The sequence below is a fragment of the Eumetopias jubatus genome, unplaced genomic scaffold (genome assembly GCF_037043125.1).
Source record: "Eumetopias jubatus isolate StellerSeaLion01/CBP00866 unplaced genomic scaffold, mEumJub1_p1.0 scaffold_16, whole genome shotgun sequence".
Classification (NCBI taxonomy): Eukaryota; Metazoa; Chordata; class Mammalia; order Carnivora; family Otariidae; genus Eumetopias; species Eumetopias jubatus.
Window position 1 is genome coordinate 21,000,943 of NW_028274822.1, and position 12,320 is coordinate 21,013,262.

Sequence of the window (12,320 nt, forward strand, 5' to 3'; positions counted from 1 at the left end):
TTACCAAGCCAAAGGCCACTGATAATTGTCAAAGGCCATTACACAAGGAAGTCTAAATTAAGAAAAAAATCTTCAGAAATATGGTAAATTCTAGGGGGACTCAGGGGTTCTGGTCATTTTAGGAATTTAGGGGCAAACCCCGTAGAAGTGAAGGGAATGTTCCAGGTTGCCATTTTTCTTCTTACAGCTTTGCAAAGTTTCTGGAGGATAATCAATCCAGGGACCTAAACCCAGAAGCCAGACTTTCGAGCATAGTGATACTCTATTCATTAAGGGACACTTTGACCCACTTCTTCAATCTGAGCTCCCTGGCAAGTTTTGGTAGAAAGAGGCGGGAAAGGGGGTATTGGGTATCTATTACCTCCTTAAATGAATTGTCGAGTTAGTGAATATAAAATGAGATATTTTGTTATTCATTAACTGGGAAGCAAACGTGGATTAAAATCATATAGAGAGGGAAGTTAACCCTACAGGAAATAAACTAACCGCAGTCCTTCTGACATTCCTCTACAAACGACTCCGTGCCCGACCCGCCTTCCGGGCTCTGCGCAAACCGTGGGGGTGGGGGCCGGAAGGGCGCGGCCGGGGGCGGAGAGGGTGGGGTCGGGGGCGTGTCCTCGAGGAGGTGGAGACAATATGGCCGCCCCGAACTCTTGGAGGACCTAAGAGGCGGTGGCCGGGGCCACGCCCCGAGCGGGAGGGCCGCTCTGTGCGCGTCCGCTCTATGATGCTTGCGCGCGTCCCCCGCGCGCCGCGCTGCGGGCGGGGCGGGTCTCCGGGATTCCAAGGGCTCGGTTACGGAAGAAGCGCAGCGCCGGCTGGGGAGGGGGCTGGATGCGCGCGCACCCGGGGGGAGGCCGCTGCTGCCCGGAGCAGGAGGAGGGGGAGAGCGCGGCGGGCGGCAGCGGCGCTGGCGGCGACTCCGCCATAGAGCAGGGGGGCCAGGGCAGCGCGCTCGCCCCGTCCCCGGTGAGCGGCGTGCGCAGGGAAGGCGCTCGGGGCGGCGGCCGTGGCCGGGGGCGGTGGAAGCAGGCGGGCCGGGGCGGCGGCGTCTGTGGCCGTGGCCGGGGCCGGGGCCGTGGCCGGGGACGGGGCCGGGGCCGGGGCCGGGGCCGCGGCCGTCCCCCGAGTGGCGGCGGCGGCCTTGGCGGCGACGGCGGCGGCTGCGGCGGCAGCAGCGGTGGCGGCGGCGCCCCCCGGCGGGAGCCGGTCCCTTTCCCGTCGGGGAGCGCGGGGCCGGGGCCCAGGGGACCCCGGGCCACGGAGAGCGGGAAGAGGATGGACTGCCCGGCCCTCCCCCCCGGATGGAAGAAGGAGGAAGTGATCCGAAAATCTGGGCTCAGTGCCGGCAAGAGCGATGTCTACTACTTCAGGTACCGCCCTGGGGGCGGGGTGGGGTCAGCGGGGTCAGGTCGGGGTCAGGGGTCAGCAGCTGACCGGGGCAGGGGATGTCATGATGAGAGCGGGACCCGAGGGAAATGGCAAAGACAGGCTGGCCTCTTAGTGGAAGGTCCCTGAGCCCTCGGGTGAGAGTTGACCCCAGAACAGTGACAGGACAGGCACAGTGTCTGAGTGGTGAGAACCCGGAGGAGGGCGTCTTACTGTTGACGGTGCTGGGGAAAGTGGTTTGTGGAAAAAAGGGTACTCTGGCAAGGATGGTTAGTCCATAGAAGGGTTAAAAGAAGGTGTAATTCATCGAAACTGTAAAACCCAGTCACTGTTGGCTCCTGTCCCAGCCTTTCCCAGATTCATCATCATAAGAGTGTTTAATCATGCACATGTGGAAGAATTCACTATCTGCAGTAATAAGGCTTCGGTTACTTTGTGAGATCCAGGAAAGTTTGGTATAAAGTAGCCACTTGGAATGCCTGAAGTTTCTTGGAACTCTCTTGGTGTTGCAGAACATATTTCTGAAAAGTGAAACACTGTAATATGTTGTTAGACTCCTAGACCAAAATTTGTCCCCCAGGGGATGTTTGGCAATGTCTGGGGACATTTCTGGTTCTCATACCTTGGGAGGGTGTGCTCCTGGCATCTAGTGGGTAGAGGCCGGGGATGCTGTTACATATTCTATAATACACAGGATGGTCCCCACAACAAAGAATTATCAGGCCCAGATGTCACCAGTTTGAGAAATCTTGGTCTAAATGATTCAGGTTTTCACCCTGATGTGATCTTGCAATCCTGTGCTCATGCTGTCCATGTCATTGGATGATCCAGTAAGCTCAGGAAAGTGCCTGTGGCTATTGATATCAGTGGAATTTTCTTATCAACAAATTTACAAATTTTTTAAAAATAAACCATCCTCGGCGCCTGGGTGGCTCAGTCGATTAAGCGACTGCCTTCGGCTCAGGTCATGATCCTGGAGTCCCGGGATCGAGTCCCACATCGGGCTCCCTGCTCGGCAGGGAGTCCGTTTCTCCCTCTGACCCTCTTCCCTCTCGTGCTCTCTATCTCTCATTCTCTCTCTCTCAAATAAATAAATAAAATCTTTAAAAAAAATAAACCATCCTATTTATAGAAGAGAATATAAATATGTTATATTCAGTGGTGTGGAGGGCCATTTTTGTGGGCTGTTTGAATCATTTTTCAGGGAATACATTTTGGTGTTGGAGCCAGTTATTGCCAGGCGTTTAGCCATTGGAATAATGTTCTGAAGGATTTACTTTCTTCATCAAGTAGGTTAATACATTGCCCCTGAGCGGGGGAAGGGGAATACATACACATACACTCTACAGTGTTTATGAATTGAGAGTACTTTTAAATAGTCTTGAAAGGTTAAAAAAAAATATACAAACATTTGTGTGTATGTGTTTATACACACAAGAATGTGATCACCCCTGGAAAATACGTAAATGTGAACATATTCTTGATGGTTGCTCAAATATATGGAAAAATAGTTTCTGTAAATTTATTTCACCTCTTAAAGGAAAAAAAATGAAAGTGGTGTTGCATTAGAACTTATTTTGTCACTTGATCTGAGACCACTTACTTTGAAATCTTAAATGATAAAATGGCAATTTTATTTTAAACAAAGGTGATAATCTTATATTTCCCCATTATTAAATACTAAATTTACTTCAGTAATACCAAAAAGGTTATTGTGGAACAAATTGTTACTCCTCTCAAGTTCACTTGTTGTCATTTAGTGCTATTCACAATTGTTCACTTTTGCACATTCTTTCATTAACAACTTATGTTTTCTTTCTAAGCAGGTAGTATGCTATCTTCTTTCTGTGAACTATGTATTAATGTCTTGTAGCCAGTTATATTTTACAAGAATATTCTGTGGGATTGAACTCCTTGAGGAATAGGTGACTATTCTCAGTAGAGCATCTTAGACTTTGAATTTCACTCTCGATGGCATTTCTCCTGGGATATAATTTGTTTGGATTTGGAATGACGTATTCAGACTAACTGGGTTATTGCGGAGTGTTTTTTGTTTTCCTTGCAATAGCTGGAAAAGTTATTTCAAAAAGGCATCTTGCTGTAGTGCTCATTTTGGTTTGTGGTCACTTAGTATTAATTTTAAATGTGTTGTAAATTTTTCAATGTTAACTTTTTTTAATATTTTAATGGAAGTTCTGTTTTTTTTTTAAAGATTTTATTTATTTATTCATGAGAGACAGAGAGAGAGAGAGAGAGAGAGAGAGAGAAGCAGGCTCCCAAGGAGCAGGGAGCCCGATGCGGGACTTGATTCCAGGACCCTGGGATCATGATCTGAGCCGAAGGCAGACGCTTAACCATCTGAGCCACCCAGGCGCCCTCAATGTTAACTTTTTAAATACAAACTCAATAAATATTTTATGGTAGAAAAGCTGATATAATCAATTTAAAAAGAACTTTACAAACAAATTCATCTTACAATAAATGAGAAACCAGTATAGTGATACTTTCCAGAATTTAAGTCTTTTTATTAGGGGCACCTGGGTGGCTCAGGTCATGATCCTAGGGTCCTGGGATTGAGCCCGGCATCAGGCTCCCTTCTCAGCGGGGAGTCCGCTTCTCCCTCTCCCACTCCCCCTGCTTGTGTTTCCTCTCTCGCTGTGTCTCTCTGTCAAATAAAATCTTAAAAAAAAAAAGTCTTTTTATTAGTGCAGCATGATTTGCTTTTTACTTGTTTATACAAAATGAAGACACTTGGAACAGATTTGTGCCACATGTGTTTAGTTCAGGGTTGGAAGGAATGTTGTCTAATTGTTTATTGACTACCTACAAAATGTTAGTTACTTTGCGGGATTGTAACATTCACTCTTGATTCCCTTCTGAGAGGTTACATTCAGAGGTTGTAGGACACGGTAGCATGATGTGGTATTTGTAATACAGCAGTTGTTCTGACTTTGACTTCCGTTTGCAGTTATGAATGATAGAGGGCACCTACTCATAGTGAAGGTGAACACATTCTTTTTCAACCAAACTGTCACAGCTTTGCATGTCAGTATCCCCATATATGCCTCACCCGTTAAAAAACCAGTAGCTCACAAACACCAGCCATCTCTGTTAATAGGCGGGTTAAGAGTTAACTCTCCCATTGGTAATATGAACACCTGCACCCATTTGTTCACACAGATTCTAATAACGCTAACTCCTGAATTAGCCTGCCCCTGGGGAGATTAATTTAAACAAATCTGTGCCTGTTAACGTAGGGCGTGGCTTACCCTTATTAATTGGGCTGAAATTAAGCTCATCGGGAAAGCCTCAAATTTTGGTAAAATGGTGTTTTGACTGTTTCCCGAGACTGCCAAGTTCTAATAGGAAGGCGTGCCTCGAGTTGCCAGTTAAGCAATATAATTACGCCTTCTGTCAGGATTACTGATAGTGTTGTGGCAGTTCATATATTATCATACAAAGTGTGTTTTTAAAAAAAAGTATGGTTAGATAAAGTGCTGGATCCATTAGTAATAGTTTCTGAAAAGTTTGTTGCCATCATATGAACCCGTTATGTGAAAAATAGTTTTCTAACTGGTTTACTTTGACTCCTGTCATTTCTAGTTTTTGGTTCCCTGCAGTTGCTGACTGATATTTTTGAAATATTATTTTCCTCTGCATAGGACCCTACAGGAGCCAACTTGTCCTTTTTTTTTTTTATCAAGTCTAAACTTGTTGGTTTCTAGACTTTCAGTTATAATTAGGGTTAAAGATCTGGGAGTCATGGTAAACTGTTAAGCTGCTGCCATAAAATATGTGGTTGGATTTTGGAAACATAATAGTAAATACTTTTGTTTCTTGTATCAAAATTATGATGCATTTGTACCTGATCACTTCCCTGAAAAAAGGATATAGGGAACCAGAGAACAATTAGAATAATCGTAGGGAGCAGGTGCATGAAGAGGGACTGAAGTTATTTCACCTTGATCTGGAAAGAAGAGGACCCCGAGGCAGTGTAACCGAGGTCTGTAAAGTCATGAGTGATGTGATAAAGGTAGAAGTGTCTGGGGAAGGCAGCAGCGCGCAGGGGTGAAGAGGTCAGGAGCCCGACTTCTAACTCTGCACTTAACCGTTTGGTGCAGCCTTGAGCTTGTCACTACCCTTCCTGGTCCTGTGGTTTGTCGGTTTGTAAAGGGCATGTGACTTTACCTGTACCTCATAGTGTCACAAGGATCCAATTTCAGATCACTAAAATAAATACATAGATCTCTTGAAGCTTCAGATATGTTTAAGGACTAATTAAGTAAAACAACTCAAGTTGTGTGGGCTAAACATATAAATAGGTTTAAAAAAATGTGTAGGTATATCTGACTTGTTACCAAAAGCTGGTATGCTGCATCGAGGGCATGAATTCTGAATCATTGAGCATGTCAGAGTTGAACCAGGCCCTTCCTTCTTTTTTTTTCTTTTCTCTTAAAAAAAAAAATTCTGCCATATAGTCTTTGTTGGAAAAAACTAACAGAATGGACCAGGGGAGAGATTCATTGTCACAGTTCTTAAATATTAAAGTCTCTTTGGCTTTCAGTAAATTGTCTTTTCCCCTAATACGGCTTTCTGGCCATCCCTATGTAGTTCAGCCTGGTGTCCCCTGTGTTACTCTCATGTTCATTTACATAGAACCTATGGCACTCTCACATAGCTGTCTTTCCCCCTAGGTACAGTGCTGAACACGTAGATGCTAAGTGTTTACCAGTTGATGTGACTCTTAAAAAATTTGTGAAACAAGTCTTAAATGACCTGTTAGCCTTTGCTTTATATCATCTAGTGGTGTGCTGGGATGAAATTGGTTGAGATATTAAGTCCAAACATTTTCCAGTTCCTTATTTTCATCATTAATGTTGAGGGTATTATAGAAGGCCAGAAAGCATTTTAGAGATACAGTGAAAATGGTAAGTAAAATGCTTATAGTGCAAAGATATGTGAGAAATCAATATTTGAATTCCATTGAGACTATAGGTTTTTTTTTTTAGTATAAGGTCTTACGTGTCTTAATTCTGTGTGTGTTTTGTGTCACAGCTCTCATAGTTCTGGCAGCTATTAGTATTTTGCTAAATGCTTTCCATGTATTATCTTATTGGGTCCCTGTTAGCTATAGGTACAATTATCTCCATTTTACAGACGGGGACTTGGGACAGGGAAGTTAAGTAATATGCTTGAGGTTGTAGTGTTGGTAAGGGCTGAGTTAGAATCCTGATGCAGGGGATTTAACCCAGAACTTTTATTTTATTTTATTTTTTTTAAGATTGATTTATTTATTTGAGAGCGAGAATGAGAGAGAGCACATGAGAGGAGATAGGGTCAGAGGGAGAAGCAGACTCCCTGCCAAGCAGGGAGCCCGATGCGGGACTCGATCCTGGGACTCCAGGATCATGACCTGAGCTGAAGGCAGTCGCTTGACCAACTGAGCCACCCAGGTGCCCTAACCCAGAACTTTTAACCACCCTGCTACCTCCCATAGAGATCCCTACTTGTAATTCTCAAATATTGCAACATTTCATGCCTAATCTACTTTATTGAGCTTGGCAGGCTACTAAAACCATGTAATTAGTTCCTATATTTACACCCTCAAGTTGACAAAGGGTAAATTTTAAATCATCTTTGGTAGTGAAGCTGTTGTACCAAAAGATGATCTTCCAGCTCTGTGTAATATTGGAGAGGAAAAAAAAAAGAAAAATTGTGGTAAATTAACATAATTAAAGCAGTTTTATTCTAGGTAATAGAAATGATCATTTTGTTCAGAAATGTTTCCCACCTTCTCTCTTACTCTCTCCATATATATATTTAATTTAGGATTGACCCTATTATTTCTCAGATATTCATATAGGCAACATGTTCCCTAAGGAGCAAGCTATAGATCACCATCATTTTATTTTTATTTTTTTTTAGATTTATTTATTTATTTTTATTCGAGACACAGATATACAGAGAGAGCACAGAGAGCATGAGCAGGGGGAGAGGGAGAGGGAGAAGCAGGCTCCCCGCTGAGCCAGGAGGCCAATGTGGGGCTTGATCCCCAGACCCTGGGATCATGACCTGAGCTGAAGGAAGTTGTCCAACCAACTGAGCCACCCAGGCACCTGGTCACTGTCATTTTAAAAGCTTTCACTTAAATTAGAAGAAATAAAATTGTAACTTTTGAGGGTTAAATGTAGCTTATTGAGATAGTTTTATGTGTTTCCTGCAAAAAGCTCATGTGCTTCTTTCAGAGTTGAGGTACAATTGAAATGTGCTCTACAGACCAATTAAAAAAAATCTCTTTAGTTGGAGGGAGGAACTAAATGTGATGTTTATTACTAAGTGCTTATTGCATAATTGCAAGTTTGACTTGCTTTAGTCTTTTTTCTTTTTTTTTTTTTTTAAGATTTTCTTTGAGAGTGTGAGAGTGAGAGAAGAGCATGCGCTAGAGTGCACAAACGGGGAGGGGCAGAGGGAGGAGCAGACAGGGAGCCTGATGAGGGGCTCAATCCCAGGACCCTGGGATCCCGACCTGAGCCGAAGGCAGACGCTTAACTGACTGAGCCACTCAAGGGACTCTTTTAGTCTTTTTTCTTGATATTACCTGATTGAAGCCTGGATCTGGAAATAAAAGATACATAGCTATGGTGGAAATTGTGCTCTGGTAATTCTTTCTCAGCTGTACCATCACAGCTTTTTGTGTTGTACCAGAGGAAATTTTATTAGGGTACAGCATTGCCATCTGTCCTACATCTGATTTTTAAAATCTGACATGCAAAGTCTCACCTGCCAGAACCCCCACAATACCTATAATAGAGGAAATACATAGCTCAAAAGGAACCGATACACATATATTCTAAAAATAATCTCAAACAGAAATTGATGATTTTTTTCAAATTGCTTTTAAAATTTCATTTGTGAGATATAAAGTCATGATTTAATTTTTCATAATTTTAATTAATGGAACAGAAGCTGGTGATTTGTAGGAGGTGATACTTTGTGGGTTTTTTTTTTTTTCTCTTTTCTTAGATTTCATAATGGTACTAATAGAAATCCATAACTTTTGAGCGCCTGGGTGGCTCAGTTGGTTAAGCGACTGCCTTCGGTTAAGCGACGGCCTTTGGCTCAGGTCATGATCCTGGAGTCCCAGGATCTAGTCCCATGTCCAGCTTCCTGCTCATCGGGAAGTCTGCTTCTCCCTCTGACCCTCCCTCCTTCTCATGCTCTCTCATTCTCACTCTCAAATAAATAAATAAAATCTCTAAAAAAAAAAAAAGAAATCCGTAACTTTTTAGCCTGTGTTTGAGATCTTTTTAGATCTGCATGATGAGTTAGAAATAAATCACCAACTCTTATTTTATAGAGTTACTGTTTGGCTTGAGTTATTAATACCCTTTGCAGCCTTTTTATTGGTCTTTTATGCTGTTTGCCATTTCCACTAAGAAATGACTAGGCAAATTGTAAAGTGAAGTTTTGTTTAACTTTATCAGAACATTTTTAAAAATATTTTATTTATTATTTGTCAGAGAGAGACAGAGCATGTGAACGCACAAATAGGGGGAGCGATAGGCAGAGGGAGAAGCAGGCTCCCTGCTGATCAAGGAGCCCAGTCTGAGACTTGCTCTCAGGACCCTGGGATTATGACCTGAGCCGAAGGCAGCCGCTTAACTGAGCCACCCAGACATCCCTTTAGCAGAACTTCTAAAAACTAAAACTTCCCAAAGAAGAATAAAAGTATGGAATAGAATGAAATTTGAGTAATATCTGTGGATCTTATGATTTTGCTTTATCTTATAATACAAATTCAAACTTACTTGTTTGGGAATTTGATTGCATAAGCTGTATGTGAATATAAATAATAGTAAATATACCTTAAAATTAGATTTTAAAATTGATCATTTCTCATTTGTCAGGAACAGTTATGAGTCATTTACAAATGAGAGGAAGAGGAACATACCCTCTTTTATTAAAGATTTTTGAAATATATTTTGGTGTTCAACTGGAAGAATCCATAGGTTAAAGCAAGGATGAATGTCTTCAAATTATTTTTCACATGTATACAGTGATGTATGCATCTCTTTAAAAAGGACTTTTCTGGAGGCCTCTAGCAGAAATGGGCAAGTCCTATGGCCTTTTGAGCATAAGTCTGTTAACCTTTACCATATTTGCTGTAATAGTTGGCGGTCTTGTTGACCACCAGATTCTTAACCTCAAGGTCAGTGGGTGAGTTTGATTCATTTTTAAATCTCTAGTATCCACCACAGTCCCTGCTATGTGGAAAGCTCTTAAGAATTGCCTGCTGAATGAAGCAAGTAGTTAATACATTTTTTCTATTGGATGATCCAAGAAACTTCTGGTTAGTGCTGGCTGTAAATAGGCCTGCACTATAGAGGTGGTCTTGTGTCTCCTGCTGTACCCAGCATCCTGTCTTGTACTATACTAGGTATGCATATTTTGAATAGCTGAAGTAAATGTTCATATTTTTCTTTAGACTTGTATGTTTGTTTAGTGTTTGTGTATATATTATATATAGATTTTTAGACCTATGGAGGACTACAGTAGACCTATAGTAGGGCTTTTGATTTCCCTTTTCATATTAAAAAAATCCTTTTATCCTTTGCTTTAAACATCTACCATCAAAAATTGCTTTTGTATCATGAGAGGATAATATATTTCTACCTACTTTTAACTAATTTTTTATTTCTTTGTGCTATAACTGTGAAGTTGCTTTAGTATCTGGTAGGAAGTAGTTTATAATAAAAAATAAAAATAATGTAAAAGTGGACATACAGAATATATGTTGCAACTTTTTACTGTTAGATCCTACAGTCATAGACTTACCTGTCAGTTTACCATAGCAGTTTCTAAATGCTTTTTCTCCATTCTTATTTGAAGACCAGTAATCTTGTCAGTAGACCACACTTGTGTTGCACTGGTTTAGAGTAAGAATGGAGACTTTTGAGTCAGAAGATTGGAACTTGAGTCTTGAATCTTGCTTGACTGTTTTAACTTGGACAGATTTATAAGTTTCCATAATATAAGCCCCCAATTTCTTATATGTAAATCAAAGGTAAGAAGTCTACCTCATGGAATTTTTTGAGATTAAATGAAAGTACATGTAAGGCATTTGGCATGTAGTAGATGGTCAATAGATCAATACAATGGTAGTTTCTTTCCCTTCACTTAATTAACCAACATAAACAGAAACATGTGCTTGTTAATTATGTGGAGATTCACAAATATTTTGTTTTATTTTGAAATGTGATGATGGCAGATCTTATGTGCATCAGAGTTTCTAGAAATATTTTTTCCCTTGATTATAAAAGTAATCCATGCTCAGTTTTTTTTTTTAAGATTTTATTTCTTTATTTAACAGAGAGCACAAGCAGGGGGAGCAGCAGAGGGAGAGGGAGAAGCAGGCTCCCGGCTGAGCAGGGAGCCTGACATGGGACTCGATCCGATCATGACCTGAGCTGAAGGGCAGATACTTAACCAAATGAGCCACCCAGGCGCCCGGTAACCCATGTTCAGTATGGAAAATTGGGAAAATACGGAAGAGTGTGGAGAAGCAGTGACAATCAGCATTATAGTCCTAACGAGAATCAGTGTTAAGATTTTGACATACTGCCTTCCAGTCTGTATGTATATGTGTTTATGTTCTTTTATTGTTCTTTTTATACTGAAAGAATCCATAGATGAGATCAAGGATGAATGTCCTTAAAATTATTTTTTAACATGTATGCAGTGATATATGCATCTCTTTAAAAAGGTCTTTCCCAGAGGCCCCTAGCTCTTTTTTCAAAATATAGTCTGTTTTTTCCTGCCTGTTTTTTATTATGGGAAAATTCAAACACACGCAAGAGGAAAAGTAGTTAGAAAAGTATAATGAATCTCCCATGTGCTCATCAATCAGTTTTAACAACTATCAACTCCTGGCCAAGCTTGTTTCATCGATATTCAGCCCCCTTTTCCTCATTATGTTTTGAAATAATTCCCAGATGTATTTAATTCTTGACATTTCCGTAAGTGTCCAGTCCCCAATTCAACCAAAATAACCAGTGTTTTTCCTTTTTCCTTTCTCAAAAAGTGAGTACGTTAAGGCAGTGGGATGAGAGTAGGTATAATTCTACATTCATTAATTTTTTATTTTTTAGTGGATCACCCTGGCTTTTATATGATATAGAGATAATAGAATTTGCTATCAGTAATATACTGTTTGCATGTAATTTTTTTTAACATAAATGCTGGTTTATGGAATGAGAATGATTGGTACAGAATTTGAATTATATTTAAGGTCTTTTATACCATTTAAAATTGTGTTGGTGATTCCTTAAACATATATGCCAAGGGAAGGTGGAATGCTGTCACATTTTACCAGCAGCCAAATTGTAAATAATTTTTTTCCTTAATGATCCTTTAAAAATAATTCTCTACTCCTCCCCCAACTGCTAAGGAAATTCTTTAATGCTCAGATTTGCCCAAACTCCATATTCCTCAAAAAGTTGAAAATAGAGCTACCATACGATCCAGCAATTGCACTACTGGGTATTTACCACAAAGATACAAATGTAGGGATCCGAAGGGGTAGTGCACCCCAATGTTTATAGCAGCAATGTCCACAATAGCCAAACTGTGGAAAGAGCCAAGATGTCCATCGACAGATGAATGGATAAGGAAGATGTGGTATATATACACGATGGAACATTAATGCAGCCATCAAAAGGAATGAGATCTTGCCATTTGCAACGACGTGGATGGAACTGGAGGGTGTTATGCTGAGTGAAATAAGTCAATCAGTGAAAGACATGTATCATATGACCTCACTGATATGAGGAATTCTTAATCTCAGGAAACAAACTGAGGGTTGCTGGAGTGGTGGGGTGTGAGAGGGATGGGGTGCCTGGGTGATAGACATTGAGGAGGGTATGTGCTATGGT

General features: G+C 41.1%; 1 protein-coding gene across 1 annotated transcript in view; it reads left to right on the forward strand.

Annotated features, from left to right (window-relative positions):
- The first annotated feature begins 719 nt into the window (after positions 1-719).
- MBD2 (methyl-CpG binding domain protein 2) overlaps positions 720-12,320 on the forward strand; it is a 66,159-nt gene continuing 54,558 nt past the window's right edge. The window contains exon 1 of the mRNA XM_028102873.2: positions 720-1,373. Within this exon, the coding sequence (XP_027958674.1) occupies positions 835-1,373 (539 nt within the window). The 5' untranslated portion in view covers positions 720-834. The remainder of the gene's footprint in view (positions 1,374-12,320) is intronic.